The 26938-nt window shown below is 37.0% G+C and overlaps 1 protein-coding gene across 8 annotated transcripts in view; it reads left to right on the forward strand.

Annotated features, from left to right (window-relative positions):
* Nucleotides 1–15217: 15217 nt before the first annotated feature.
* Nucleotides 15218–26938, forward strand: part of LOC306949436 (sodium channel protein type 2 subunit alpha) — a gene marked incomplete at both ends in the record, with an annotated part of 53774 nt that continues 42053 nt past the window's right edge. For 5 of the 8 annotated variants that reach the window (XM_079539310.1, XM_079539312.1, XM_079539314.1 and 2 more), the window contains 6 exons: nt 15226–15492; nt 18982–19130; nt 21702–21782; nt 23373–23501; nt 24013–24104; nt 25170–25442. In XM_079539310.1, the coding sequence (XP_079395436.1) occupies nt 15226–15492; nt 18982–19130; nt 21702–21782; nt 23373–23501; nt 24013–24104; nt 25170–25442 (991 nt within the window). Of the gene's footprint in view, nt 15493–18981; nt 19131–21701; nt 21783–23372; nt 23502–24012; nt 24105–25169; nt 25443–26938 lie in introns of all 8 variants that reach the window. The other 3 variants (XM_079539313.1, XM_079539315.1, XM_079539317.1) reach the window with 2 other exon arrangements.

The following is a 26938-nucleotide window of genomic DNA, read 5'->3' on the forward strand; positions in this document are numbered from 1 at the left end:
GCCTACTACCAGCATGAGAAATACTGGCTAAAAGGCAACTCTGTCAGTGGTGACCTGAATCTCCTGTTCTGTCATTTGTCTAGCAAAGATGATAATGTACCTGATTTCAAAGAGCTGTTAATGTTGCAGTTAAATAAGGTTGAGAACCACTGATTATCATAAAGATAAAAATGGCTGAAAAGAAGAAAGAGGAAAAAAAAAAAAAGAGGAAATTAGTAATTCTGTAATCACTGCATTTTGGGGGAGATATGCAGTAAAAGTTTAGGACCAAAATACTCAAAGTGGACAACTTAAAGAAATGTTCTATAACTATATTCATATTGTTCAGTTCAAATTCATATTGTTTCCCAGCTCACAACTTTACCTCTTTTATTTCTGCTTCTGAGTTTCTTATTCCTTTTCATCCTCTCCTATTTCAGTTAGGCTTCTTCCTCTTTCTGCTCTTTACTGGCATGGTCCCAGCAGAAGGGCTTTGCTTCTGCTCTTAAGTTTCAGCATTTGATGCCTCAGCAGCTATGATCATCAGTTGCTCTGAAGGGGCTGCTAATGCTAGGCAGAAACACAGCCAACACATGGAAGCTCTGTAAGTATTATTTCAAGCCGCTAAGAAGCTTTTTCTGAGCGTCTATAAATTATTTTAGAGAAGTGCTGAATGGCCAGATTTCAATAAATTTAAACAGGAGCAACAAAAGAAAACTTTTATACTCCCTGAAACAGCCTGCTTGAAAAAATTCGGAGTAAAGAGATTGTAGCAAAAATGCTCAGTAATTCTCTTGAAAAATATTCTAATACTGCAGTATTACCAGCAATACCGAGCAAATGATCATTAAAATGTTTTAATTTTTCTATTTAAAACAAACAGAAAAATACCATAGATTTACTTCTCTTGCCTTTTGATTTTTTTAAACTCATAGATTAGTGAAATAATGCTTTCAAACTTTTAACGATATAAGCTATCTATCCTCGAATATATTTTTTCTATTGGATGTTGGAGCTTTTGTTGTCATAAACCTGTGAGCTGACTTAAGAAAGATCATGATGTTACATGGATTTGCACTGTCAAGCTTAGTTTTTCTTTCCAACTTCATTGAAAGTATTTCACCATTTATAGTATCATTAAAGAAAGAAATTAGGATGAGGCCAACCGCATAATCAAATCCAGCCTGAACAACTAAATTCTGGCAAAGCTGAAGGCACTAGAAAGATATTCTCATAATGGAAAATACTAAACAAATAGATCTCTAATCAATTCTGCTCATAGTATATATGAAAAAAAAAAATCAGCAATAACATTTCTATAATCTTCTCTGTCTTAATTCTAGCAATTTTTTTGTATATGATCTTTTTTGAGGTTTTGTGTACGTCACACTTGCTTCTTAATTCTTTGCTTAGCTTCCCTTCAGCATGGGTGGAAACAGATTTTGGCCAGGTAAATTGTTCTTTTGACTTGCTAATGCTAGCTAATTCTTACTGGTTGCTGGAGATCCTCACAGGTCCTTCCCATTGTTTGGTGAAAACACAGACTTCCCCTATCAAGAAACCGGGTAGTGTTCAAAAAGATTATGGTTCTTCCATGCATCATAAAGCTACCCTATTTGGACAAACCTGTAACATTTCAGGATGATGGATGTTCAAGTTTTGAACATATAGCAAGGTTTAACACAGTCCTCTCATGTGATATAAAATGCCTTGCTTTTCTGTCATACAGTGCTCTTCGTCTGGTTTTAAATAGAGTTGCATGGTACAGTCTTTGAGTATTTTTAGATGTCAAATGGACTATTCCAGCCAAAAAAACACTGGATACACCTCAACCATGAAGTAAAAAGCATGACTGAAGTAGGTGTAGATTTACATGAGGCAGTGCTGTGGTTTCGAAGGCAGTGCATGTGTTTTATGGAACTATGCAAACCTGCTTATTGTTTTGCTTACTTAGTTGGCCTCCTAGCCTTTCACTCCATACCTTTCATTTTAGTGGTGCTGAGTTAATTAAAGCTACAATATTTCCATATCTACTTGTCATTCTTCAGACAGCAGTGCAAATTTGGCTTTATTTAAATTATTATCAGCAGGCTTTTAGAGTGGAACAGAAACTCAGTTTTCATATTTGAATGGATGTTATTAATGTATACTTCTCTATAATGTTCCAACCACTTCTCACTTTCCTCAATGTAACTGCAAAATCCTCAGCAGACTTTGACCCCAATGTGGTTTTGTTTGATGATAAATGCAAGTGACTCACTCTGAAATGAGTCTGACTCAAGTTCTCTAAAGCAATACACTGTGTTCTAGACTCATTCGTTTTGGTTCAATCACTGATTTCACATATGTATACAAAATGGTGTCAGATTTATGCAGAGACAAAATTGACAGTCTTTGATCTTGAGGAAAAAAAGTGGTTGGAGTTTAATATGTCATGAAATGCATACAAATAGAACAAGGTCAGGAAGAAGTGTGAACAATCCTTTCAATAGACACTGTGGTCTGAATTTTCTGTTTGAAGATGAATTCCATAAACAGGCACCAACAAAAAGAAGGCTGAAGTAGTGCCTAAATATCTGAACAGACTATGTGCTTACAGGGAAGTTTATGACAAATTTCTCTACAACCACAAATATTAAGAAAAGAGAACTCTGCCCAGGATATTTGAAATTTAATGGCCTGTCTCCAACAGAAAGAAAATTGTTTAGTATACTTATGGTATGTTCTTCAGGTATAGATATTTGTACCTAATGCAAAACAGTGGAAAATCCTACTGTCGGGACACAAAGAAAGCTCTGTGAGATCAGTTTTCTCTACCAGAGCTTTCTGGAGAGGGTGTTATAACAGGGACTATGCTACAGTATTACAAGAGCTTAACAGGTGTATCTGTGGAGTATGCCATATGTTTTCTATTCACTGAGAGTCAATAATGAAACCATGGAAACTAAAAGATAAGTAGTGGTACCAGGCAGGATGAAAAAATCTTCCATCTGTAGATGTGTTAACCTGAAAGTAGCCATGGGACAAATACTACATGATTGTTTCCAGATTGAGGTGATGCCTGCACAGACATCTTAACAGCAAATGTATGTGCACAAGTTCGACTTTGCAGTGTAGGAGTAGGTGTCCATTTTGTAGAATGATCATTACCTAGAAGTGCCTCCTAGGTACTGCAGTACTGCTACAAAAAAAAACTACCCAAATGAAATAAGGAGAATATACTCAGAAAATACTGGGACGCAGAAAGATCTGCCATTTTACTTTGATTTGGCTTGTGGAATTTCTAATAGTAATGGACAAAATGGAAAGTTCCCAATTTCACTATCAGCAGCAATGGTAAGATGGAAATCTTAGAGTTATTAGGGAAATCAATTTTATTATGAAGCAATAGACTGTATGTTTCTGGGCCACGTTTCTGAGAGTCACTTTTCAGCAGAATAATATTTTACATCTTGCAACCAGTTTGCTTTTGTATTTTTGTGGAATGAACATATGCAACCATCACAGAACATTTTCAAAAGTTATCGTTTCAGATAATTTTGCTTTTACAATACTGTATTTTTGGGTAGAGTTAACATTTAAAGCACTCTACAGGCTTTTACAACATTTGTGACTGTAAAAAGATATTTGTGCTTTTGCCAGCTCTAGTTCTTAGGAATTAAATGATCTTTGATGTGAAGCAAAGCTTTTGCCCTCTAAGCCAAACTGAAGGCATGTTAGCCTTCATACAGACTGAATGTTACTCTACTCCACCAGCATCCCTAAGGAAAAAAAAATTAAAAATGAGTGTAGGTCTACGGGTTTGAAGATAGTGACCGCTAATACTATATAGAACGCTTAGATGCTATTACTCATGCTGATATCTTGCCCTGTAGAGTGGCAGAGGCTGGTAACCTAGAAGCATTCTCCACCACTGGAAAAGGAACTACACTGATTTTTCTCACTATTGATCTCACTTCCGAATTAGTTAAAGGATTCACACATTCTCAAAATCATGTGCACTTAGTGAAAAAGATGGTAGAAATGATCCAATTGAGTGAGCTTGAGTAAATATTGTGAAAATGGGTGATCACTTCTGATACCAAGATAAGAAAAGGAAATATCCTGTGGGAATCCATGGAAAAGATGAGAAAAGAGATTGTTAGTTGTGAAAGCAATTGATTGTAGAGATCAGAGATGTGGTATAAAGAAAAATAAATACGGAAGGAACAGAAATTTAGTACATGAGGAGGAAAAAAACATTGTAAAGCAAATACTGAGATGTGTATTCATTTTCCCTATATGGTGATGAGCAGTGCAATGTGCATGGCTCCAGTGGGAAGATCTCTTGGCAGAGGTATACCTCCAGGTAGCAGGTGATGCTGTGAGGAAGGAGCATGTGTGAGAACTCTTTGGGGATCTCTTGTGTTGCCTCTAATTGGAACCTGCTTTCCTGGCTTAAGCATAGTGACAAATGAAAAACTCTCATGAGGAGATTTTCAACATCTGCTCCCTTGCTTTATTCAAAGATAACAACAACAAGATCAAAAAAAAATTTACAGTTAAGAAATGATTCTGGAGTAAATGGACAGCTGTATTTTAGTCTACGAGTTTTGTAGATTGTCCTAGGCAGTCCTTCTTTTCCTCATAAAGTCAGATCATAATGAGCGAGCCCTCCTCTTTTCTTTTTTAGCTGCCTTGAAATCAGTTTTTATCAGAGAATAACTAGATGTTGGATGTTACAGATGTTGAATCTCTTTTTTTTTTTTTTTTTTTTTTTTTTTTTTTTTTTTTTTTTTTTTCCCAATGAGGTTTTTCCCTCTCATGAAAAAAAAGTCTGGAGCCAGAATAGATTAATTTTGGGCAGATACATAATAAAACTGTTTTCCATTTCTTCCATTCTTAAGGAGAACTTTTAAATTCACTTTCCTGGGTATTGATATCTAAATATGTATTTGTGGTTTTATTTTGGTTTTTTTTTTTCTTCTTTTTTTCCTTCTTTTTTTTTTTTTTTTTTTTTTTTTTTTTTTTTTTTTTTACATAATGCATAAAAGCCTGCAAAAAATGTAAAAGTAAGTTAGCAAGCAATCCAAAGCAATATTAAAATGTGTCCTCAAATTGTTTCAGATATGCACAGAAAAAGCAAGATTTGAAATAATGTGTGTGTTTTACTGCAATGTTTTGCTGTTAGGTAACTTACAAAAAAAAATCTCATGAATTTGGTATTCTAAAAACTTATTTTCCAGCCACTGTTGACATTAAACCAAGGGACTGCTATTAGCCATACTATGCAGAATGTCAGAATAAACACTCCTCATTATCCCCTCTGATCTCACATCTATACATCTGTGTTGTTCTCCCAGGCCTTTCAAGTTCCTTGGTGGAACAGCAGTATCACCTTTTTGCTCTTACTTCTGTGCATATATCTGCCATATGCACTTTGTCCTTCAGGATAGCTTGATCTGTAAAGATATTTTTTAAATGTTCATAATATTCTCAATTAATATCTTGATATCATTGTTAGATTATCATGAAAGTATAAGAGGCAAGAAGAAAGTGAGCCTGGCAAGCTGTTTCAGTTTTTTTTTAATGGCATTTCTATTTAATTGTGGGCCAATTAACCACTCAGTTTCCTTTCAGATTAAAAAAAAAACCCTCTAAATTTAATAGAGAGTTGTTTAATGCTTCCTAATGTTATATATCTGACTGAGCTTTTCATTACCCAGAGAAACAAACATGCTGGTCAGGTCACAAGGGAGTAGCGATAATGCCTTCTCTCTTCCTTTGCATGAGAGGTGGTAGGGAATGAAGTTACAGCTGTAAGGTTTTCTGCTGGTTCCTGTATGATGGTCTGGCAAATGCTATATGACAATGCAGCTCTGTTCTATACATGTTGCCAACCATAATATTCATCATGGAATCTCATTTTATGCTTTTTGGTGTATTTTTTTCCCTTTTGGTTGCCAGATTTTGAGTTTACATCCACCATTACGTGCCTCAGACTGCTGACATCTTCATTTAAAAAACATTCATCTGTAGAGATGTTTTGGACAGCTAGCAGAGCTGTAATAAATCATAACTTTATAATTATTGCAATCAGTATGTATTTTAAGTACTACAACAGGAATATTCAGCTCTCACCTTGCCTCTGTTATTGTGTATCAGTAGGCAAATTCTTTATGTTTTTATACATCATTCTGCTTCCCAAATCACAAGTGATTCTTTATAGTGAAAATAATGTTAAAAGATGAAGAATAAGTGTGTGTTGTTTAATTAAGAGGTGTGGAAATACAAGGATTGTTCTAAATACTCCGTATTTAAAAAATCAGGTGAAAAAAAATGTTAGTGGCAAAGCGAAGCTGTAGGACACTGACTAGAAGCAGTCTTTACATTGAGGAAATTGGAGTTACAGTTTGCAGCCACCTGCGATGAAAAGTGTGATTTGAGTGAATTGCCATCATATCACAGTACTGAGGATTCATCTAATCTCCCACCCTTTACAGTCAGTATGAAGAAACAGACTCTTCTGGGGCACAACTTGCCTCACCTTAAGCTAGATGTCTAATGTGAATTTGGCATAATCAAACAGTTGGTAGGAGAGGGAGAAAAAGGCAAACGGGACTGGTCAGGCACTTCTTCTGTACACAGTACTGCCAGTTCTGCGTGTAATTACCATGAACCATCTTAGCCCATAACTAGTAGATGGTCTGGGCCCATCTGCTCCATATCCCTAAGGATAAAGTGCCAACTGCTAACCCATAAGCCACTGTAAGGCTAAATACATAAATACATAAATACAGGACCTTGCCTAGGACTTGTTTTCCAGAATCACAGAAGCTCGTTTTGGTCCTGGCTCACTTGAACCAGCACATCCCTGACACAAAGTCAGCTATCAGTGGCAAATGGAATCTAGTGAGGACAATGGGATTTGTCCTTTTTTTCCTGCTTTGCTTGCTTCAGGGACGCTTCGCACAGGGCACGCAGGGGAGCGGTGAGCAGCGCTGCTGCAACGCGCCCCGCGGCAGCCTGCTGTGTGCAGGCATGGGCGGGGAGCTGCGCTGCCCTCAGGCTGCGTCACTCCTGCGGGAGCCCTCAGCGCTGCCGGAGGGATGCAGGAGGCCGGCAGCGCCCGCACGGCCCCTCAGGGAAGACTCCTGTGTAATCCACGGAACTGCTGGGGCCCCTGGGTGGGGCTTCTGGTGTCGATCGAGATTTGGTTTTGGAAACAAGCTCTTCGAGAGGCCGTTGTGCTTGTTGTTAGCAACCTCGCTTTGCAGCTGCGGGTCTGTTTACAGAATGCACCATATCGGATCGGATCCTCCTGTTCATGTTGAGAAGTTTCAGCTGAGTGTGCTGCCCGATGCTCCCTCATGTACACAAAACCTAAGCTCGGGCTGGATCGGTGGAGGTGATTTTTTTTAGTCCAGACAAACCGGCAGCTCGAAACAAGGATAACTTCTTTTAAATGCGGAGATCACGTAACAGCTTCCCCGCCCTCAACTCCCTAAGCCCGTTTCTATGGTTTCGCAGCCTCCATTTCCTCCCTAAAACACACCCATGCGGACGAGAGGCACTGGCGGACGGCTCTGCACGCAGCACCGCTGCAAGCCGCACCCCCCGCAATGCGCAGCAGAACGAGCTTCGTGGAGCGAGGGCGCCTGTCGGGCCCGGCCCGCGTGGACCGGCCCTGCCTGCAGCACTGCAGCCCCCGCAGCCCCCGCGTTCGGGCGGCGCCGCCGCACCCGGGCGCAGTGCAGCGCAGCGCAGCGCCGCCTGCCAGGCCGCATCGCGGTGCCGCAGCCGCCAGCTGGTTGCTAGGCAACCCCTCCTCTCGCTCCCTTCGCGCCGCGCCGTGCGGCGGCCCCCGCTCCCGGCCCAACATTGCCGCCATTGCGGGGCTGCGTCCTGTGAGAGCCTCCCGCCTGCCCGCGCCGCTTTGCCACTCGGTGTTGGCAGCCGGTCACTGAGATGGAGGGTGCTGAGCCCGCCACCCTCGGCCCGCGCTGACAGAAGCACGACTTCTGTTGCTTGTCCGGGATTGCCAGGTGGTTGTTATGGGGGTGCTGAAGTCGGTAAAACTGGTGTGTTCTGTGCTAACGCACATACATTATATATGATTGCATTTTCTGTATCCACACTGTAAGTTAAGATTAATGAGGATCTCGTTCTAAGCATCTTTACATAATGCCCATACTGGGAACGTTAAACGAAGAGTTGTAGTCAGAATCAAAATCACAGCATGTTTTATTAACAGCATCAGCACTCTCCTATTCAGGCATCTGGAAATCTCTAGCTCATCCCATACATCTGGGCCTTCTGTTATCACTGCATCTCTGAATTGTGTAGTCACTCTCCCCACACAAACACACTAAAAATGGATATATCTGTAGCCTGACACTTACACAAGAATATTCTTGTGGGAACAAGTTTCTCCCAACAGATATTGGGACAAAGATTGATCTGATTAAAGGCCCAGCTCAGCTGGATGGCTGAGTGGCCTTAGTCACTCCATCAGCCTCACCAGGGATTTGGTGAATGTTCTTCTCGCAGTACTTTTCTCCCACATTGCTGTTTGCTGCGGATGAATAGTTACTGTCAGTTATTGACTCACAATAAATAGTCAAAAGCAGTAAGATACTGATGAATTTACTTTAACCAATATATTTTTTATATCTCCTTGAAGTGCATCTTGCTTTAGTCCTGTGAGCAGTACCCTGAGATAACTCTTTAAACCTTTAACCTTTTTAAAAACTGTGAGAAAAATTGATTTGAAGGAACCTCCAAAGTTTCCCAATAGAGATCTTTGTATATCTGTTTTCATATTAGATTCCTTGCCACACATTTTGCATAAAGTGTTGTCCTAACATATGGTCTACACTGAGGGGCAGAGGATCTCGGAAGAGCAGTCCTGGAGCTGTTGTAACAGTACACTAGCCTGATGTGATCTCTAGCATTTGGGCATTCCAATGAACCTTTTTGCTTTCCTCTCCTGCCTACACAGGGTTCTAAACCAAGTGTGGGATCTGTGTTTATATTTGCGGACTGTAGAATTGTTAGAGCTCTGTTTAGAGCTCAAGCAGTGAAGACCTGTTTGTACTGTGGAACCTTAAGCCATGTTGTGCTTCATAGTTAGGAAAAGCACTAAAATTTGGACGATGTTGTAGACAATCAGCTAGTCTTTTGTACTCCAAAAGTGAGCCTCTTAACTTCTTTCCCATAGTATAATGAGTCAGCTCTTTGATCTGGCTGAAAACTGATCACTCATAGTTTTCGGTCAAATGGGTCTGATCTGACTCAAATGCATAGCTGTAGAAGTATCAAAGCCAGCACAGTGCGAAATGACCAGAATAAGAGTGGATGGAGAATGGAGCTGTCCCTACTGACTGCACCATCTCACACTGGCTTAAGTTTATTTCTGAAACTGCATTTCACAGGTGATTTGCTAATTGCATGTCCATTTAAAATGTTGGACAATGTGTAGGAAGCTGTATTTTTATATAACTCTTCTAAAAGCCATTTGGAAGAAACTGTTATGTAGAAACACAAACTGTTTGTATCTTACCATTCAGTACACACATACTCTACGAAGAGACCTCTGTCAGAGCTCTGATTACTGAACATTCAGAGCACCACAGTATGAAACACACAGACCTCAAGAACAGGAAAATTGATTTTATATGTTGTATGCTAATTTCAGCAGTGAAGCAGCGTGACCATGAATCTCAACTGAGATACTACACTAGCTGTAAACCTTCCCACTTCAGACAGGGCAGTCAAATATTATACAATCCTTCATGCTGTGTCGTGGAGTGCTGCAGCATCCAAAAGTGCTGTAGCCCTTTGAGATGCAACAACATTTTCCAGAATTTATTTTGCTCATATCTAGGAATAGCAGTGGTGCAAGGTGCAAACAAGAGCCTGGACTATGGAATGGCTCTCTTAAACTTGTTTGTCTTAATTTCTTCTCATCAGTTTAGGAGAAAAGGAAGAAAACTAGCCGGAGAAAAAGGTGACTAAATTAAATCTGGTGGCAGATCTCTCTTATTCCTCATGAATGCTTCCCAAGGAACTAATCTTCCTCTTTAAAGAATTCCTTTGTAGTTTTCCTGCACACGATGGGACTTTCTTCTGCCCTGCATCCCATTTACTCTTGAAAAACTCTCAATGAGTGCAGTCAAAACCCCATTCTTTTCTGCATCTCCAGTATGTAAATAACAAGCTTTTGCTTCCTTGAGGCCAGGAGTAGCACAAAACATTAAAAAACAGCATTTAAACACAATCCTTAAACATTAAGGGTTTGTTACAAGTTTCCAGATTCTCATCCGATGAATTTGCTATAAATCTCACACTCATTGCTGATCTTTCTTATAGTCTTTTTACAAGACTTGACCTTTCTCAAAGCCCTTGAATGATTGAGGCAAGTCTGCTCCCTTTGTCTGTTGGCACTGGTAAAAGGTTTTCCTAACAAATCTCTCTTGCTTCACTTCAACCCCACCACCTCTTTACCTATATGCCAGATAAAAAGAGAAGAAATATTTTAAGTAGCATGAGGGAAGAAGTGCCAGGAATTTCTTTAGGTGCAGTGCACGTGATTAAATGTGTAGTATTTACAAGAAAAACAATACCTCTTCCCAATGTCCCTCTTTGGCTCTCTTTGCAAGATTAATGTTCTTAGAATCTATTTTGAACGCTACAGCAAATACCATAGTAAACTACGCTTTGGTTAAAGTTGCTGGTTACCAATACATTTTTGGCAAAAATTCTATTTAATCTTTCTATTAATTGTTTCATCAAAGAAAGTGGAGATATGCCAATGTAATTTGTTCCAGTCACAAAGTTACAAGGCATTGTTAAAGAAGGATCAAGCTGTTAAGCAGAAAAGACAAGATGAGCTTGATGACTGGCATTACTGGGACGAGATGAAATTCAGATCTTTAAATGAAAAGGCATGCACTTAAGGACAATTTATGAGACTACAGGAACACACAGCTGGAAAGAACTGAGAGTAAAAGTAACAGAGAGTAAAAATAACAGAGCCACAGAATGATGGCAAGTTGCCACTTGTGCATTTTAATGCTCAGCCTTTACACTGAACAAACACAATTAATTTTTCTGAGGAGAGGCTGGTTATTGTTTTCCATTTTATTTTATTAATCAAGATTGTCTGTAGATGAATGGCTCCTAGACATCCAGAAAAAGACTCAGAAGTTTCTCAGCTTTGTGCTGTCAAATATAATTGACCTTCATGTGAAATTTGTTTACATGGGACACGCAACATTTCTTCAACTCTGCCCTTTATATGGGCCATCAGTGCTTTCCTGAATGAGTAGAAGAGAGGACACAGACCACTTCATGCTTTCCTACATGCCATAAAAGTGGGAACATGGATACCACTGGTGTCAGAATTAATCCTAAGGTACATTCATGGCTGCAGGCTGGAAGCGACACTGCAGTCAGAAGCTACCTGTTATCAGAACAGTCATTGTTCCATGTTTATATTTGAGGTAGTTTTTGATGTGCTTGAACAAGAATTTTTAAATGTAAGTTATATTTTATTGATACTTACGATTTGATTTGATCATTATCTCTTCCTATCTCTATTAATTTTATCTATCACAATATAGCTACATAGCATCTGATGACTATTTTAATGATTGTTACTAACTTCTCTAGATGTACAACTGCACTGTCCTCTTTAGAAGTACATATATTTTTGCAAAGATGGCAAAGACAGTATTGTATCTGTGTCTCTGAAATTCTTGTTCTTTTCACCTTTCACTCTAGCAAGACCACAGACAGGCAAAGTACTGGGATAGTGTCCCACTGCCTATTTTCTTTTTGTCTTTACTGTTCACCGTTTTTCCTAATTCTGTTTATCTAGATAGTATAGCACTTGTGGAAATCAAATCAATGTCTCATGTAATTTCTGGTCCATGCAATAAGAAACATACGATCAGGCTAATAAGAAAATTTAGCATGGAGTAACAGTCACAACAGAGCGAAGTTCCTTTCCTATATTGTGTGAATTAGCCACACTTTTCAGGTACTTGGTTTATTTTCTTAAGCAGCTGTACAAACGTATGTACAAATTACATCTGTAAATAATAAGCATCCTTTTGTAGTTAGATCTTTTACTCCTGTTAATCTGTGCTGTCTCTTAATTCTTTTATTTTGAGACTGCAGAGCTGCTTCAAGTAAACCACAATACTAATTAAAACCAGCCAGAAGTTTTCATGCAAAGCTTTTCAGCCAAAAAAAAAAAAAAAAATTGGTTACAAAGAAATGTTTGCAAAATTTCTATTGATTTCATGGAATCGTTTATGAAATTACAAAACTCCATCAGAATAATTTTCATTTAAAAATCACTTTTAATATTATCTTTAAATATTCTGTAATGTCTAAATGATTCAAAACCAAATCAATAGTTCTCATGCAACTAAAATATATTTCTTGTTTGGTGTATTTGTTCTTAATTGCTTCAAACTTTTGAAAACTCCCTTTTGGTCCAGTCAGACTGTTTTTTTCTCTCGCCACAATTGCCAAAGAATCATATTGGTATTTGTCCTTCTCTTTCTTGTCCTCTCTTAAAAGCCACAGAAACGGCCTCTTTTAACCTTCTGTATTTTCCTTTCTCACTTCATAGTGACCCTTTGCTTTTTATTACTTTCCTCAGCTTCCTTAATCCTTTTCACAGCGCAAGGAAAGGAGGTGGCTGAGGGACAGAAGTAACTGGCTGCTTGCAGGTCTGAATCTATAGCTACAGGAATGTGTTGCTCAAGAAGTTTGAAAGAGATTTGGATATGGCTGGGAGTAGGAGGGAAGGGCAGAGTATTTCTGGTGCTAAGAAAGAGAGGATAAAAAAAGTGAGATTACTGCAGCAGGAGAAAGAAGATTGAAAATCTGTAAATGTAGAAAATACAGAGAAAGGGTGAGAGAGGCAAGAAGCAAAATGGCATTTAGGGGCTGCAGGGCCAGGAATGGTATCTCCTTGGTTTGCCATCTGGGAGTGCTCCTTGCTCCTTGGTGACTGCGGCTTGCTTCCTGCTAATGGATGGCAGTTGCTGTACAGGAATTCACTACTGCAGTGAGCATTAAAAACTTCAGTCCTTCCCTTGCATTGCTGAGTTTCCTAGATTAAACATTAAACATATTGTATAAATGTGTTTTAAAAAATAAAAGCTTTAATTTAAAATAAGCCAGACTGCAGAGAGACTCAGCAACTGCCTTTGTTGTACACTGTGCAGCCTCCATTTTCCTATTTCTCTTTTTGCTATCCCTCCTACTTTCTTTTCGGTGTCACCTTTCAGTTTTAACAGCTATCATCTCAACAGCAGTAGCTGCTTTATATTCAAAAGAATTTGTGAGTATCCTGAGACCTGGCTGGTTATATAAAGTCATGTATTTTAGTCGCGGAGTCTCAGTTTAAGCAAGTGCTTGAGTGTGCAAAAAATTCTTTTCCATTTCTGACACGAATTTCTGGATGTACATCACTACCATCTAGTGGCAGAAAGAGTTACAACACCGAGTAGGCTCCCAGGAAATGCCGGGGTTGACTTCAATAACCAAGATCCTTCAGCAGGAAGTTAGGTGTGGTCTGTAGGAGACTTAAAAAAAAAAAAAAAAAAAAAAAAAAAAAAAAAAAAAAAAAAAAAAAGAAGAAGAAGGAAAGAAAGAAAAAAAAAAAAAAAAAAGAAGGAAAAGACATGATGGAATTCAGCTGCAGTGTTCCTGGCTGCCATTCCAAACCCAGTAAGTGCAAGATTCTACACTGGTAATGAATTTTTAATTGTTTCCAGCAGTATTAAGACAGAATTATGCCTTTTAAAAATGCTTGTGATTAACAATAAAATCTGGCAGGATTCTGCAGCAGGACCACTTGCATTTTCCTAATTAACCCTTGTGCTGCTGCCAGTCTGTGTGTTGTTCTTGCAGCAATTTGCTACAGACCATCCATGACAGAATGCCCCAGGTGCTTTTGCCTGAAATGGAAGGGGTTGTTTGTAGGGAGAAGTTGGGATGTGTGTGGATGTCTGTGTAGGTGTAAAGAGCCATATGCATATGGATGAAAAGGAGGGGAAAGCATTGTGCTGTGGTTTATTTAGCAGGCTTCCAAAATCCAAATTTGTTGCTGCTGTGCAGGAATGTGTATATTTAGGAAAAGAGTAAAATAGGATTATTCAGATTGTATTTTAACTGTTGCATTATTTTAATTTGATAATCATTTCTTGGATATATTGACTTACAGAGAAGTTACTTTTTTATTGCATTTGCTGGATTTTTAATGTGCTTACTCAGGATAAGGACTTGAGAAAAATAATTGAAGGCTACAGCCGAGGTAGTGTTTATGATTTCAGATTGAAGTATTTGCATTAGGAATATTTTTCATTTGTTCTTAACTGAGCTGTCTGGAGCTATTAAGAAAAAATGTTCTGCCCTTGTTAGTGAAAAGTTAAAAATGTTACTGTACATTTTGTATGGTATCAGTCCTAAAAGTACGTTATCTAATGATTGAATACAATTTTTGTTTAATTCAGCAATTCTTCCAGTGCACAATGTGTTGCCAGGCAGGGGATCGGAATACAGGTGCTTGTGCCTGATTCCTTGTTTCCTGAGCTGGCAGCTCTGCAAAGGCAGCATATTTGTACCTGAACAGAAGGAGCATCTCATGTTGCTTTCAACTGAGCCCTCTGGCCCTAAGCGCCAGTAGTGGATTCTAAGAGTCATTTTTGGTCCTTTTAGCTAGAGGGATGGTTGGTTCAAGGTGCAGCTTAAGCAGGATAATAAAGATGCGAACTGACTGCATTCTAAGTCCTCAACACTGATCTGTAAACAGTTCAGAACTGCTGATGCCTCGCAGTGAATGTGCTGGAAAAATATCTCCTATTTTATTCATTACCCTTGAAAAAGAAAAGATGTTATTGTATTACATGTGGCATTTTTATACATTTTTTGTTTTGTTTTGTTTTTGCCAAACTACCTTGAAAAGTATTAATAAAATTTTAAATTAAATGTTACCACCAACAGGCAAGCTGCAAAGGAAAATGGTTTATTCTGAAATAAAAGCAAATGAAAAAAAGCAACTTCCTGTTGGTTGATAATTACTGTATTTAAGGAAGATGTCCCACAGAAGTTTCTGTGCAGGTATATTCTTTTGCATTGTATGTGACTATTTATGTTGCCCTAATTTTGTGTGTGTGTGTGTTTATATTTTTAGCGCTTTTTTTATGAGGGAGGCTAAACAGTAATTAAGAGGTGCAGGATGAAAAGATGGCACAGTCAGTGCTGGTACCACCAGGACCTGACAGCTTCCGCTATTTCACAAGAGAATCACTTGCAGCTATTGAACAACGTATCAATGAAGAAAAAGCTAAAAAATCCAAACAAGAACGCAAAGATGATGATGATGAAGATGGCCCAAAGCCAAACAGTGACTTGGAGGCAGGGAAGACCCTGCCATTTATTTACGGCGATATACCTCCAGGAATGGTATCTGAGCCCTTGGAAGACCTGGACCCATATTACATCAATAAAAAAGTGAGTGTATTGTATCTTTCTGTGAGACTGAAAGGAGACTAAAGTACAGCAGACTCTCTTGGCAGGCTTAGCATTTCCACTGTTAGGGATCAAGTCTTTGTTTGGCAGAAATCTCAATTGTAAGAACAGAAGTTAGAAATTCAAGTTGGTGGAATCCAGTCTGTGGGTAGAAGTGGATTCAGGTTTATTTAAATATATTTGGCATTTCGTTAAAATTTGTAGCTTTCAGTGTTTTATTCACAGGAAAACTATTGAAAAAGTAGCACAAGGGCTATCTTCAGCATGCTATTTTTTCATCAATTGATCTATAAGACATGTAAGTAGCAGATCATTTTGGAGTCCATCTCAAAGGCAGCTAGACACCTTCTCCCTGACTTTCTTCATTGTCACATGGAAGGCTTAGGCTGCATTCTCTTGGATATGCATAAAGGATACGAAAGTATGGAAAAGTAATTTCTCAGGATATGTTGAAGGTGTTTCATTTTCATTCAGTCCATTCAGTAGAGAACTTGGAACTTAGATACTCTGGGTGAGAATTTTTTCATATCCGCGTTTATGTTCCTCGTTGATTGAACCACCAACAAAGGAAGTGTTTGACAGAGGCAAATAAATGAAGAGAAGGTAGAAATTCCTCTTGTAGTGTCCAGAAAGTTTTATGTAATTTTAAATATACTTTATAGACATGTTCATTTAAAAAAAAAAAAAAAAAAGAGGAAAAAGTAAGAATACAAAAAATAAGAACACGCACGGTAAAACCCAGCAACAACTGTGTGGCCAAACACAATAGTGCTAAACTGTAGACTGTTACCCATCTGGCCATGGGTTTCCTCCAGAATTTCATTCCTTCAGCTTTTGGCATAATATTTTTTGTATTATTTTTGTACTATCGGTAAACATGGAAGAATTTTTAGGAAAAAGAAAAACTGAATTAAGCAAAAAATAATTTAAATATTTTTACTGCAAGAATTAAGGATATGCTAAACAGAGACAACAGCTTTAAAATAAATCATCTCTACCTTAAGTGTTCATTGCAGAATTTCCAAAACTCAATTGATTTATGGACAATTGTGACTTAAATTTGAAAATTAGGTTTCCAACTAAATATTTCTTTCTACCTAGTTTACTTGAGTGGGTAATCCTGTGGAAGACCAGAAGTAAGGCAGAAGAAATTTAGGTCCAAATGTTGATTCCTTTCCTTCCTCCTTTCCCAGTTCCACAGTAGTAAAAATCTAAATTTGGTGCTGGAGATCTTTAAGTTATCATTATCATGATTTGGAAACCAGAAAAGTACTTCTGGAATTCTCTGTGCAAATGAAGTACAGTCCTGAATTTCTTGCCCCTGAATTAGGCATATATAGCAGTTGTCTTGTTCTTTTGCAAAAGCATAGTTTCTAGGTTTCTAGCTCAAGACATGAGACCCCAAATTACATGTTTTGCAATCATAATTTCTTCTGGTATTTTTCTTGGTGCTCTTTGTATATTTTTGAACATTCCTACTTGTGTATTTAGCTCAGATTGCATTTTAATTTTTCAATTTGTCTTGGTAAGCCAGCATTGCTCAAATGATGTATCATCAAATGTTGTGTCAGAGCAAAGGAAACGGAAGACATGAAAAACTGATTTTGGAACAGAGTTTCTAAACTCAAGGGAGAATATTAAGAGAGTTGAAAAGCAGTGGTAGAAAAGATTCCACTTTAGATATGAATTCTTTCTCCTGTACAGTTAAGAACCTAAGTATGGTCTGAGAATCAACATGTGTCTGTGTATCTGAACATATGTTTCATTTGGAAGAGCTAAAGTTTATGATTCCAAGCATGGGGAGGACTTGTGTTTCCTGGATTTCATCTGCTGCATTTGGCACACCTTCTCAGAAAGTAGAGTCTTTGAAAACACTGCCCTCTGATTCCAGCTGAGATAGAATCATAGAATCATAGAATCACTAAGGTTGGAAAAGACCTAAAAGATCACCCAGTCCAACCGTTCACCTATTCCCAATAGCTCCTACTAAACCATGTCCCTCAACGCAACATCCAGTCTTTCCTTGAACACCCCCAGGGTCGGTGATTCCACCACCTCCCTGGGCAGTCCATTCCAGTGCCTGACCACCCTTTCTGAAAAGTAATACTTCCTCATGTCCAGCCTGAATTTCCCCTGGCGTAGCTTGAAACCATTCCCCCTGGTCCTATCACTAATGACACGAGAGAAGAGGCCGACCCCCAGCTCACTACAACCTCCCTTCAGGAAGTTATAGAGAGCAATAAGGTCTCCCCTGAGCCTCCTCTTCTCCAGGCTGAACATTCCCAGCTCCTTCAGCCTCTCCTCATATGGCCTGTGCTCCAGACCCCTCACCAGCTTCGCTGCCGTTCTTTGAACACGCTCCAGGGCCTCAATATCTTTCTTGCAGTGAGGGGCCCAAAACTGGACACAGTACTCGAGGTGCGGCCTGACCATAGGTGATAGCTCTTGGCAGTGCTCCAGCTTTTTTATAGGTTATGTCCCTTCAGGCTTTTTACAGCTGTCACAATGGTAAGTAGATCCTCATATCTTCAGTGAGAGTGAACTTTCACCCATGTTTGGAAAGAAAATAGAAATAGATAGGAATTTACCCAAATGCGTGGATATCTAAATAATTTTTAAAAGCACTGCATGTTAAATAAACTCTTTATATTTCTTTCTCAGGCTTTAAGAATACTGTTGCATTTATATATATATATATATATGCATTTATAAAAATAAATATTTTATATATATATGCATATATAATGCTGGCAGTATACACAAATCATTGCTAAACCATGGAGAGATAGTGAAAATATGTAGATTATTGAATTCTGTATAAGTGTGGTGTAAGAAAAGTAGACAGAGTTGCAGGTATAAAACTCTCACATGAAATAGTTACAGGGAGAAGCAATATGTTTATTATTTCTTGAATTACAGTGAAAACTATCCACATATTTATGTTATGACCAAAAACTGGTTATTGAACACTTGCCATTTCCTTTACACTATTTCACTTTTGAAAACCACATCACTCCATGGTACTATTGTCTTAGTACTTCTATAGTATGATAATTAATTCTGGTTATTTGATTAAGGAAATACTGATGGTTTCATGAGTCTTTTTTTTTTTTTTTTTTTAATATTACATGCACTGGTAGATATATCATAAGCTATAGAATGTATTTTAGTGCCTCAATGTACCTGTCTTTATTTTCTAGCTAGCAATAGCAGGATTGCTTATGATTTCTAAATACATTCTTAAAACATTTTAATGCAATTCTATTGATAGTAAATTGTCTAGAATCTGCTGTATGTGAACTAGACAAGGGGATTCTGATTCTGAGATTGGCAAAGTGGGAAGTGCAAATAGAAGAGTTTGACCATATATGATTAATGATGGAATGGAAATGATTCAAAGTTTGACCTTGTACACTGTAACTTGTTGGTGTCTTTTAAATGTAATTTTTAATTCTGTGTTTCTTTTTCCAGACCTTCGTAGTATTGAATAAAGGGAAGGCAATATTCCGATTCAGTGCCACCTCTGCCCTGTACATGTTAACTCCTTTCAATCCTCTTAGAAAAATAGCTATTAAGATTTTGGTACATTCATATCCTTTTCAAGTGGTCAGTCTAAAACTGTAGTCAATGAGATGTTGCTTAGTACTTAAATCATTCACTGGCACGTGTGCATGGTTGATGTGATCTGTAGTGCTTTGTCTCTCTTCTTTCTATTGTTTCTCTATTCTTTTTCTTTTCCCCTTTTTTGTTTGTTATTGCTGGATCATAATACAGCAACATCAGGAGACAACCAGTTATCTTTGTTTACAATTTCTTCCTCTGTCCTTCTTCTTCCACCTCCTTTTTTTTCTTCCTTTCCTCTCATTTTCCATGCAATCCTCAAGCTTTTTTTCATCTTTTCACTTCCACCACATTTTTCACAAACTGCAGGTATATTCCTCTAAATACTGTCAGTTCATCACCAACACCATATGTTAAAATGAAATCTTTGATCCCAGCTATGTACTTGCTTGAACTTTTAGTGAAAATCTTGTTTCGTTATTCCTTTTCATTTTTTGATTCAGATCCAAAGCTAGTTTGATAGAACAGCTTAGGTTTCTTATTTGCATTCTCAGCCCTATGTAGCTGTCTATTCCTTCGTTATTATTGCTTTATGCACTTGTAACCTTATAAACTTTTACTTCTGTCTAAGTAGGTTGGATTTTCCACATTATAGGTAGAAATTTCTAAAGCTAAGTAGTCATAATGACAAACCTGTCACTTTGTCTTTCTCAGTGTTTTGATATTTGAATAAAATAGGCATCCTCACAGTTGTTGGGATTTCCCAGTTCCACTGTGATAAAAATCTAAATTTGGTGCTGGAGATCTTTAAGTTATCATTATTGTGGTCTGATCCCAGATACTGATAGAGGGTCCTTGAGGGCTTTGACTTCAGTAAATCTGATTACTTAGGAAGCATATACAAATGTTTGCACCCTGATATTTCACAAAAGTCTAACATAAACACATTGAAATCAGTTTGTTTTTGAGTGCTTTTTTTGGTTGTGGGGTTTTTTATTTTCTTGGTGGCATTACATAGAGGGGTCCTAGGATCCTGTAGAATAACCCTTGGAAGGATTCTATTATACTTCTGGTGTAGAAGTTTGATAAATGTGATTGTCTAATAAATGCTGGATAACGTTATCAGTGGCTAGCCTGCAGATGACTTCAAGTCATTCAAAAGGCAACACTATGTAGTCGGTATTCACTTGTTAGTGGTGTCACTACAAATAATTATTTGACAGTTATGTGACACTCCATAGCTTGTAACAAGCAATTAGATGGAGTAATGGAAGATTGTAGAACTGAGATGGTGGTGAATAGTTGGAGTGACCAAAGTCAAAATACTAAAAAACTTTAATATTTTGGGAAGGTATAGTCCAGTTATTTCTCCCTGATGAAAGAGTAGTGAGGATTTTGAGAGGATATTTCATCATAAAGGACTTTGAATGCTGATGTAAACATAGACTTGTAAGTACTCATTATGTGCTATGTTTTAAAATAGTGTCTTTTCTCTTGTGCTCTTTTCAATATGAATTGTGTAGCAAGAGGCTACCTTCTGATTAAAAGATTTGAGATACTTTCACAGATGTGAAAGATCCAGAGATCTGCTGGCTGTAATGCCATAATTTAACAGTTCAGAAGTCAGAGGTATTTACTGTTGCTTGAAGTTTTTACTTTATTTTTGATTAATGTAGACATACAGAGGAGACGTGAGGGGAACATCACAATACTTACCACACCATAATACTCAGATTTCTAGATTGTAGCAGGATGGAAACCTGCATTTTACTTAGAGAAATTAAAGCTTTTCTAAGAATAGGCTTTGCTATCTTTCTAATTTTTGGTGATGGTGCCATCATGTGGACACTGTATGCTTCATCTGTGTGATTGGTTTTCATTTTTGTGTTCCTGTTTTCATCTGTAATGTATTAGCCCTGAAACTGAAGGTTTGTAACTACAGAGCAGTTCTGTCAAAATAAGTGAAAGTGTTTATAGCATGGAATTGTTCTAAGATTTTTCCTTAGGGTTTTTTGTTTTTTAGAATAAAATGTGACTTGTTCACTACCACTTTTTTATATTACAAAAAATGTAGCTAAAAAAAGCAAATGCAGATAAAATAATTTTCTCACAAATTTATCTATTCTCTCTATTAAAATGTGCCAACTAGTTTTCTATATATATATATATTATAACAAATTTTTGATATGTGCCAAATTTTATGGTGAAAATTAAAGGAAAGAAATGAAGAAAATGTACCTTTCATTGTTTTATATGCAAGAACTAGATGGTATTTGTCTAGATCATCCAATAAAAACACTTTTTTGGTGTTATTCCACTAAATTAGAAGCCACTACATTCAACGTTCACGTTATTATTTAAAAAGAGAAAAAACATCCATGGTATTGTTATTTTTTTTCTATATTTTCTATATATTTCAGTTTTTCTAATTTTTAGTGTGTGATTGTCATAGCTTTAAAGAAGTGACTATGAAAGCACTATGCTCAGTGCTTTTCTCTGAGTGTCAGCATTGCAGTGGAGGGATAAATATCTCCTGATACTGGATGTCTGCCAGACCGGGATCTTGTTTGATGTTCTTTTAATGAGATTTTCTGGCTTACATTCCTTAACTCTTAACCCACATTATTCAGCATGCTTATCATGTGCACTATTTTGACCAACTGTGTATTTATGACCATGAGTAACCCTCCTGACTGGACAAAGAATGTAGAGTAAGTGAAATGGATTTTCTTTGAATTATATTCAGTCATCTGAAATAAACTGCTGTTAATGATGTTACACTAATAAGGATAACATCTACTGACAGCAGCTACTTTGTAACATGTTTTGAACAGCCATTCAAATGCTAACTTCTTCTGTGTAATATTGAATCAATATATTTTACAATGCTTCCTTCATAAAGGAAAGTTCAGTTTGCGTTCTCTGCGATCTTAGGTAGGTAGTGTAGGAGCAGGACTCTAGTCTTACAAGTATGTAAAAAGGGTGGATGCATTGCAGGAACTGGCATAGATGAAGGGTGCAGTAAAGACAATCTGTTATTGAATGTTTTCTTTTTTAATGAAAAATAAGCTTTTTCAAAAGTGTTTCACTGACTGGCTAGTCCTCCCATGGGAAATAGCAGCTAGAAAGAGAAAAGTTCCAATCTGACATCAACCCCAGTCATCAATATGCACAAAATGCATATTTTGTGATTGTTCCAAGGCAGTGCAAAATAATGCTCTTTATGATGCTTCATGTAGTAACATCTTATGCTTCTGATGCAACTTCAGTCTGATTTGGATGATAAGTACATGTTTAATTTTCAGTAATCAACAACGAAATCATAGGACAATTAAAGTCAGTGTAGGCATTCTCATTTTGAATTACGTATGAACATATGTGTATTCAAGATATGTAGCATATAGTATTCACAAATAAATATAGCTGGATTGAATATTTATTCATGTCATATTGTGCCCTGTTGTGTGGGAAGAAGTTTTTTGCTTTTTCTTAGTGACTGAACTGAAAAATATCATACAGGAAAATTGGTTTCAGGTTAATTGTGTCTAAAAACCAGTGTGAGCCTTTTAAGCAGTTTAACTTGAAACAGTCTGTTTTACCTTCTTTTCCATTAAAAATATAAATGAAACTAAATTTTAAAAAGGTGTCATTTGGAGATAGAAATTACTCAGAATGCCAAAATTAAGCATTTATACTGTTTGTATTTCAGCAAACTTTATTTAGTCAAAAAAAGCACTAAATTTCATTGGAATCTGTAAAAAGTTTTGATTGGTCTTGCACAGGATTTTGCATCTGAAAACATTGATTTTGTTCCAGTACTATGCTTGTCTAGCTAAGGGTGAACTACTGGCTACAGCTACTCTAACAAAGTGAATGAGGGCTGATGTGATTTGACACATTGCCAGATCATGGTACTCTATAACATTTCAGCATAAAAATAATACTGAAGAAATTAATATTAAGACTGGAAGCAACTTCTGAAATCATGACTTTATAAGTTTTTTCCTGTAACGTAGAATTAGTTGGACATAAATATGTACCAATGAAGTACAGGGAATTTTGCAGCTGACTCATTAGCATAGGTTATAGCATTTGAAACTCAATTTATGGATTGTTATGTAGTCTTTTAATCAAAGTTTGATTCTTCTTCTTTAAGGAAGAAATTCTATGGATGTTTAAAGCTGGTTATATCTATTAAATTCTTATGCTTCTCAAAGAGTAGAAAATGGGACTAAAGAGCATACTGAATAGGGATGACATGAGTATGTTTCTATAAACTCTATCTTGCATATTTTCCTCAGATACACATTTACTGGAATTTATACCTTTGAATCACTTATTAAAATTCTTGCAAGGGGCTTCTGCTTAGAAGATTTTACATTTCTTCGAGACCCGTGGAACTGGCTAGATTTCACTGTCATTACATTTGCGTAAGTCTTCTGTTTATTTTGGTTTGTATTTTTGTTGGTTTTTTGTTGGTTTTTTTTTTTAAATCTTTCAGACAGGATGAACTTAGTGACTAAAAATTGCCTGATATTTTGTCAACCAGAACATTTGGAGCCTGGACTTCCTGCAGTTTCAATATGTTTCTTCTACCTCTTTTACACATTTTAGTATTTCTAACTGTGCTGCAGAGGCCAACGTGGTGTGTCAGCCCATTAGGATTGTGAATGCCATCAGCCTGAACTGTTCATATCCTGTCTTCTTTCTGCATATCAGAATTAAAGGAATCATTTTGACTTTCTACTAGAAGCTGACAAAATTAGGTTTCAAAAACAAGTCAGTGTGGCTTATTTTGATAAATTAATTTAATTTTACAATCAGAAGGACATTTATAACACAGGCAAAATACAGTGAACGGTGAAAAGGTCTTTATCAAAGACCCAAGCAATAAGGATAAAATCTGCCTCAATTCTGAGTAACTGTGATTTAATCCTACAGGTATGTAACAGAATTTGTAAACCTAGGCAATGTTTCAGCTCTTCGAACTTTCAGAGTATTGAGAGCTTTGAAAACTATTTCTGTAATCCCAGGTAAGACGTAGTTGGTGTGAGGTGTTAGGCCCCTCGTTTCTCCAACTGTTACTTGTGTGCTGTCATTGTGTTTGTGTGTGAACTCCCCTATTACAGATATGTGACAGAGTTTGTGGACCTGGGCAATGTCTCAGCGTTGAGAACATTCAGAGTTCTCCGAGCTTTGAAAACAATATCAGTCATTCCAGGTGAGAGCTAGGTTAAACACTGAGGCTGACTGTTGTTCCACAGAGGCTATACTCACATTTTTGAAGCATAAGCCTTGTTTGCTACACATTTTTAATAAAATAAAAAAGCAGGAATCAAGACTTCATTTAAATTGATTTTTGCTTTTTTTAATTAGCTGCATTTTCTTTTTAAAAGTCAGCCTTTGAGTTTAACAAACACTTGCATGAGATATTTGCAGTAAACAGCCTATGTGATTTGCATCTTATGACATCAAGCTTTTCTTTATATGTTTTAACTGTAAGTTAATTTTAAGCTTTCATATTGATGCAAATTTTCTCATTTATTGCAGGCACTCGATATACAACTTTAACTGAGTTTCAAATGTCATGTATAAAAAATTAAATTCTAAAGGATAGCATGGGCCTTGCATGGGGAATTACTTTAAAGATGTCTTTCTTCTCCAAACCATCATCCCTCTCATATCATCAGAAGTTATCTTTAAAATATGAATTCATTACAACTTTATAACAGGTTTATAAATGCAGAACAATTTTAAATGGTTCATGTAAGAAAGGTTTGGGCAAGAAGCATCAGCAAAAGCAAACTTTCCTATGTAGGGTGGAGGTATAGCATGAATAATAAAATCACTTGTTTTGGCATAAAGAATATGTTTGGTAAGATCTACTTTTATTTCTGTACACTCTAAAACAAGCATAAACTTACAGCTTTTCATTCATCTTCACAAGTAATCAATATTTTAACAGATACTGTTGTATCACAAACATTAGACTCATTTAGTTATCATTTTGCATGAAATCTTTATCAGAAAAATTCACATGAGTTTGTATGTGTTTAGTATCTGCTTAGTATCATAATAAAGATCCTTCCTCTTTGCAGGCTTGAAGACTATCGTGGGAGCCCTAATTCAGTCTGTGAAGAAGCTCTCGGATGTTATGATCCTGACTGTGTTTTGTCTGAGTGTATTTGCACTAATAGGGCTGCAGCTGTTCATGGGCAACTTGAGGAATAAATGCCTACAGTGGCCTCCAGACAATTCTACTTTTGAAACAACTGTTATTACCTACTTTAATAGCTCTTTAGGTGAAAATGGTACATTTATTAATACAACAATGACAATATTTAACTGGGATGAATACATAGAAGATAAAAGTAAGAATCCATTATATCTACTACTTCATTGTTTTTTTTTTTTCTGAAAAAATTTTGTGACAGATACAAAAACATATGAATATATTTTCATATAAAATGGTGTAACCTACCCAAAAGGCATAAAAGCACTCATAGTTTTAGCAGCTCAGATTCATTAAAAAAACACACCTTGCGTAGTAAATAAAGCAACCATCATACTGTAGTTTAACATAATATTGTACTGGATACCTATGTATATATATATATATATTTAACCTTCTACTCATTATGATATTTGGAGAAAATCCTAAAGCTTTGAAGAATATGAATATTGAATCTGATGCTTGTATCCCTGAAGGTTAGGAAGCCTCAGTTTAACACCTAAATGCTTTTGGATTAAAGCATCATAAACTGTCTTATAATCTTTTAATATACTTATCATCTCAGCATGCTAGTAGTATCTTAGAAATCCAGGCTTGAAAAAGATTTTGGATGATAACCCATCCTTAAAAATCTCTGGAAAAGATCCTTTCCCCTCCTTTCTTTTCCTCTGCTTTCCTTTCCTCTCTGTTGACATAAATCCAAGTGCTTTCAGACCAGCTTGTCAGTTGTAAAGGTCATTCTAAATTTTGATCATCTTCTCTCCTAGCTTGATATCTTCAGAATACTTGATGTATTTTTTTGTATTATTTCATGGCTTGAGTTGTTAATGAAATTTGCTATAAAACAGATTCTTTAAGGATCTTTAAAAAAGGGTCTTTATTTGCTTCAGAAGGTGTCATGTGTAACTTGTCTCTGGGGCTATTATCCTGTTAGTAAGTTGGCAAAGGAGAAGAGAGGAATGGTTTTATGTATGCCATATATTTGATAAATTTGTATTGACTATTACTTTATCATTATCCTGTTATTTAAAAATTGATATATATGTATATACATGTATATATTTTTTCTAAAATACTGGGCTGACAGTTGAGCTGAGCTGATTTAATAGTTTATCTGGATCCTTTGCTTATGAGCTGTGGCACATAGGAATGTGAATTACACACACACATAATTTTTAAAATCCATCTCGGTGCCTGTCTGCATTTTTACACTCATGATGAGTGCAAGTAAATCTCTCACAGGGAATAACTATATGAGCACCTAAATACCTGCAAACCCATTGTCTCTTAACTGATGTCAGGGAATAGACTGCAGATGTAGAAGTGATGTGCACATTCTCTCTCTTTAAAATAGGCACATTTTTTGCTATCTCCATCATATACTGGTAGTGTAGAGTAGAAAAAGTCCTTATGAACTGGTTGCAATTCCTTGCTTGTCTCTTTAGTGTTAGCCCTGGGATAGTTCATGCCAGCTAACCTAATCCATGCCAGCTGGCGGTGAATCTCAAGGAACCATCTGCTTTCCGGGGAACAGCCAGAGCATACCTAATTTTGGCAACTTCAGTTTAATATGTCACCCGACCCAAAATTTCCACTAGAGATTCCCATTTTTTTTGCCTTATAAATCTCGAACAA

Source organism: Tetrao urogallus (genome assembly GCF_951394365.1).
Source record: "Tetrao urogallus genome assembly, chromosome: 8".
Classification (NCBI taxonomy): domain Eukaryota; kingdom Metazoa; phylum Chordata; class Aves; order Galliformes; family Phasianidae; genus Tetrao; species Tetrao urogallus.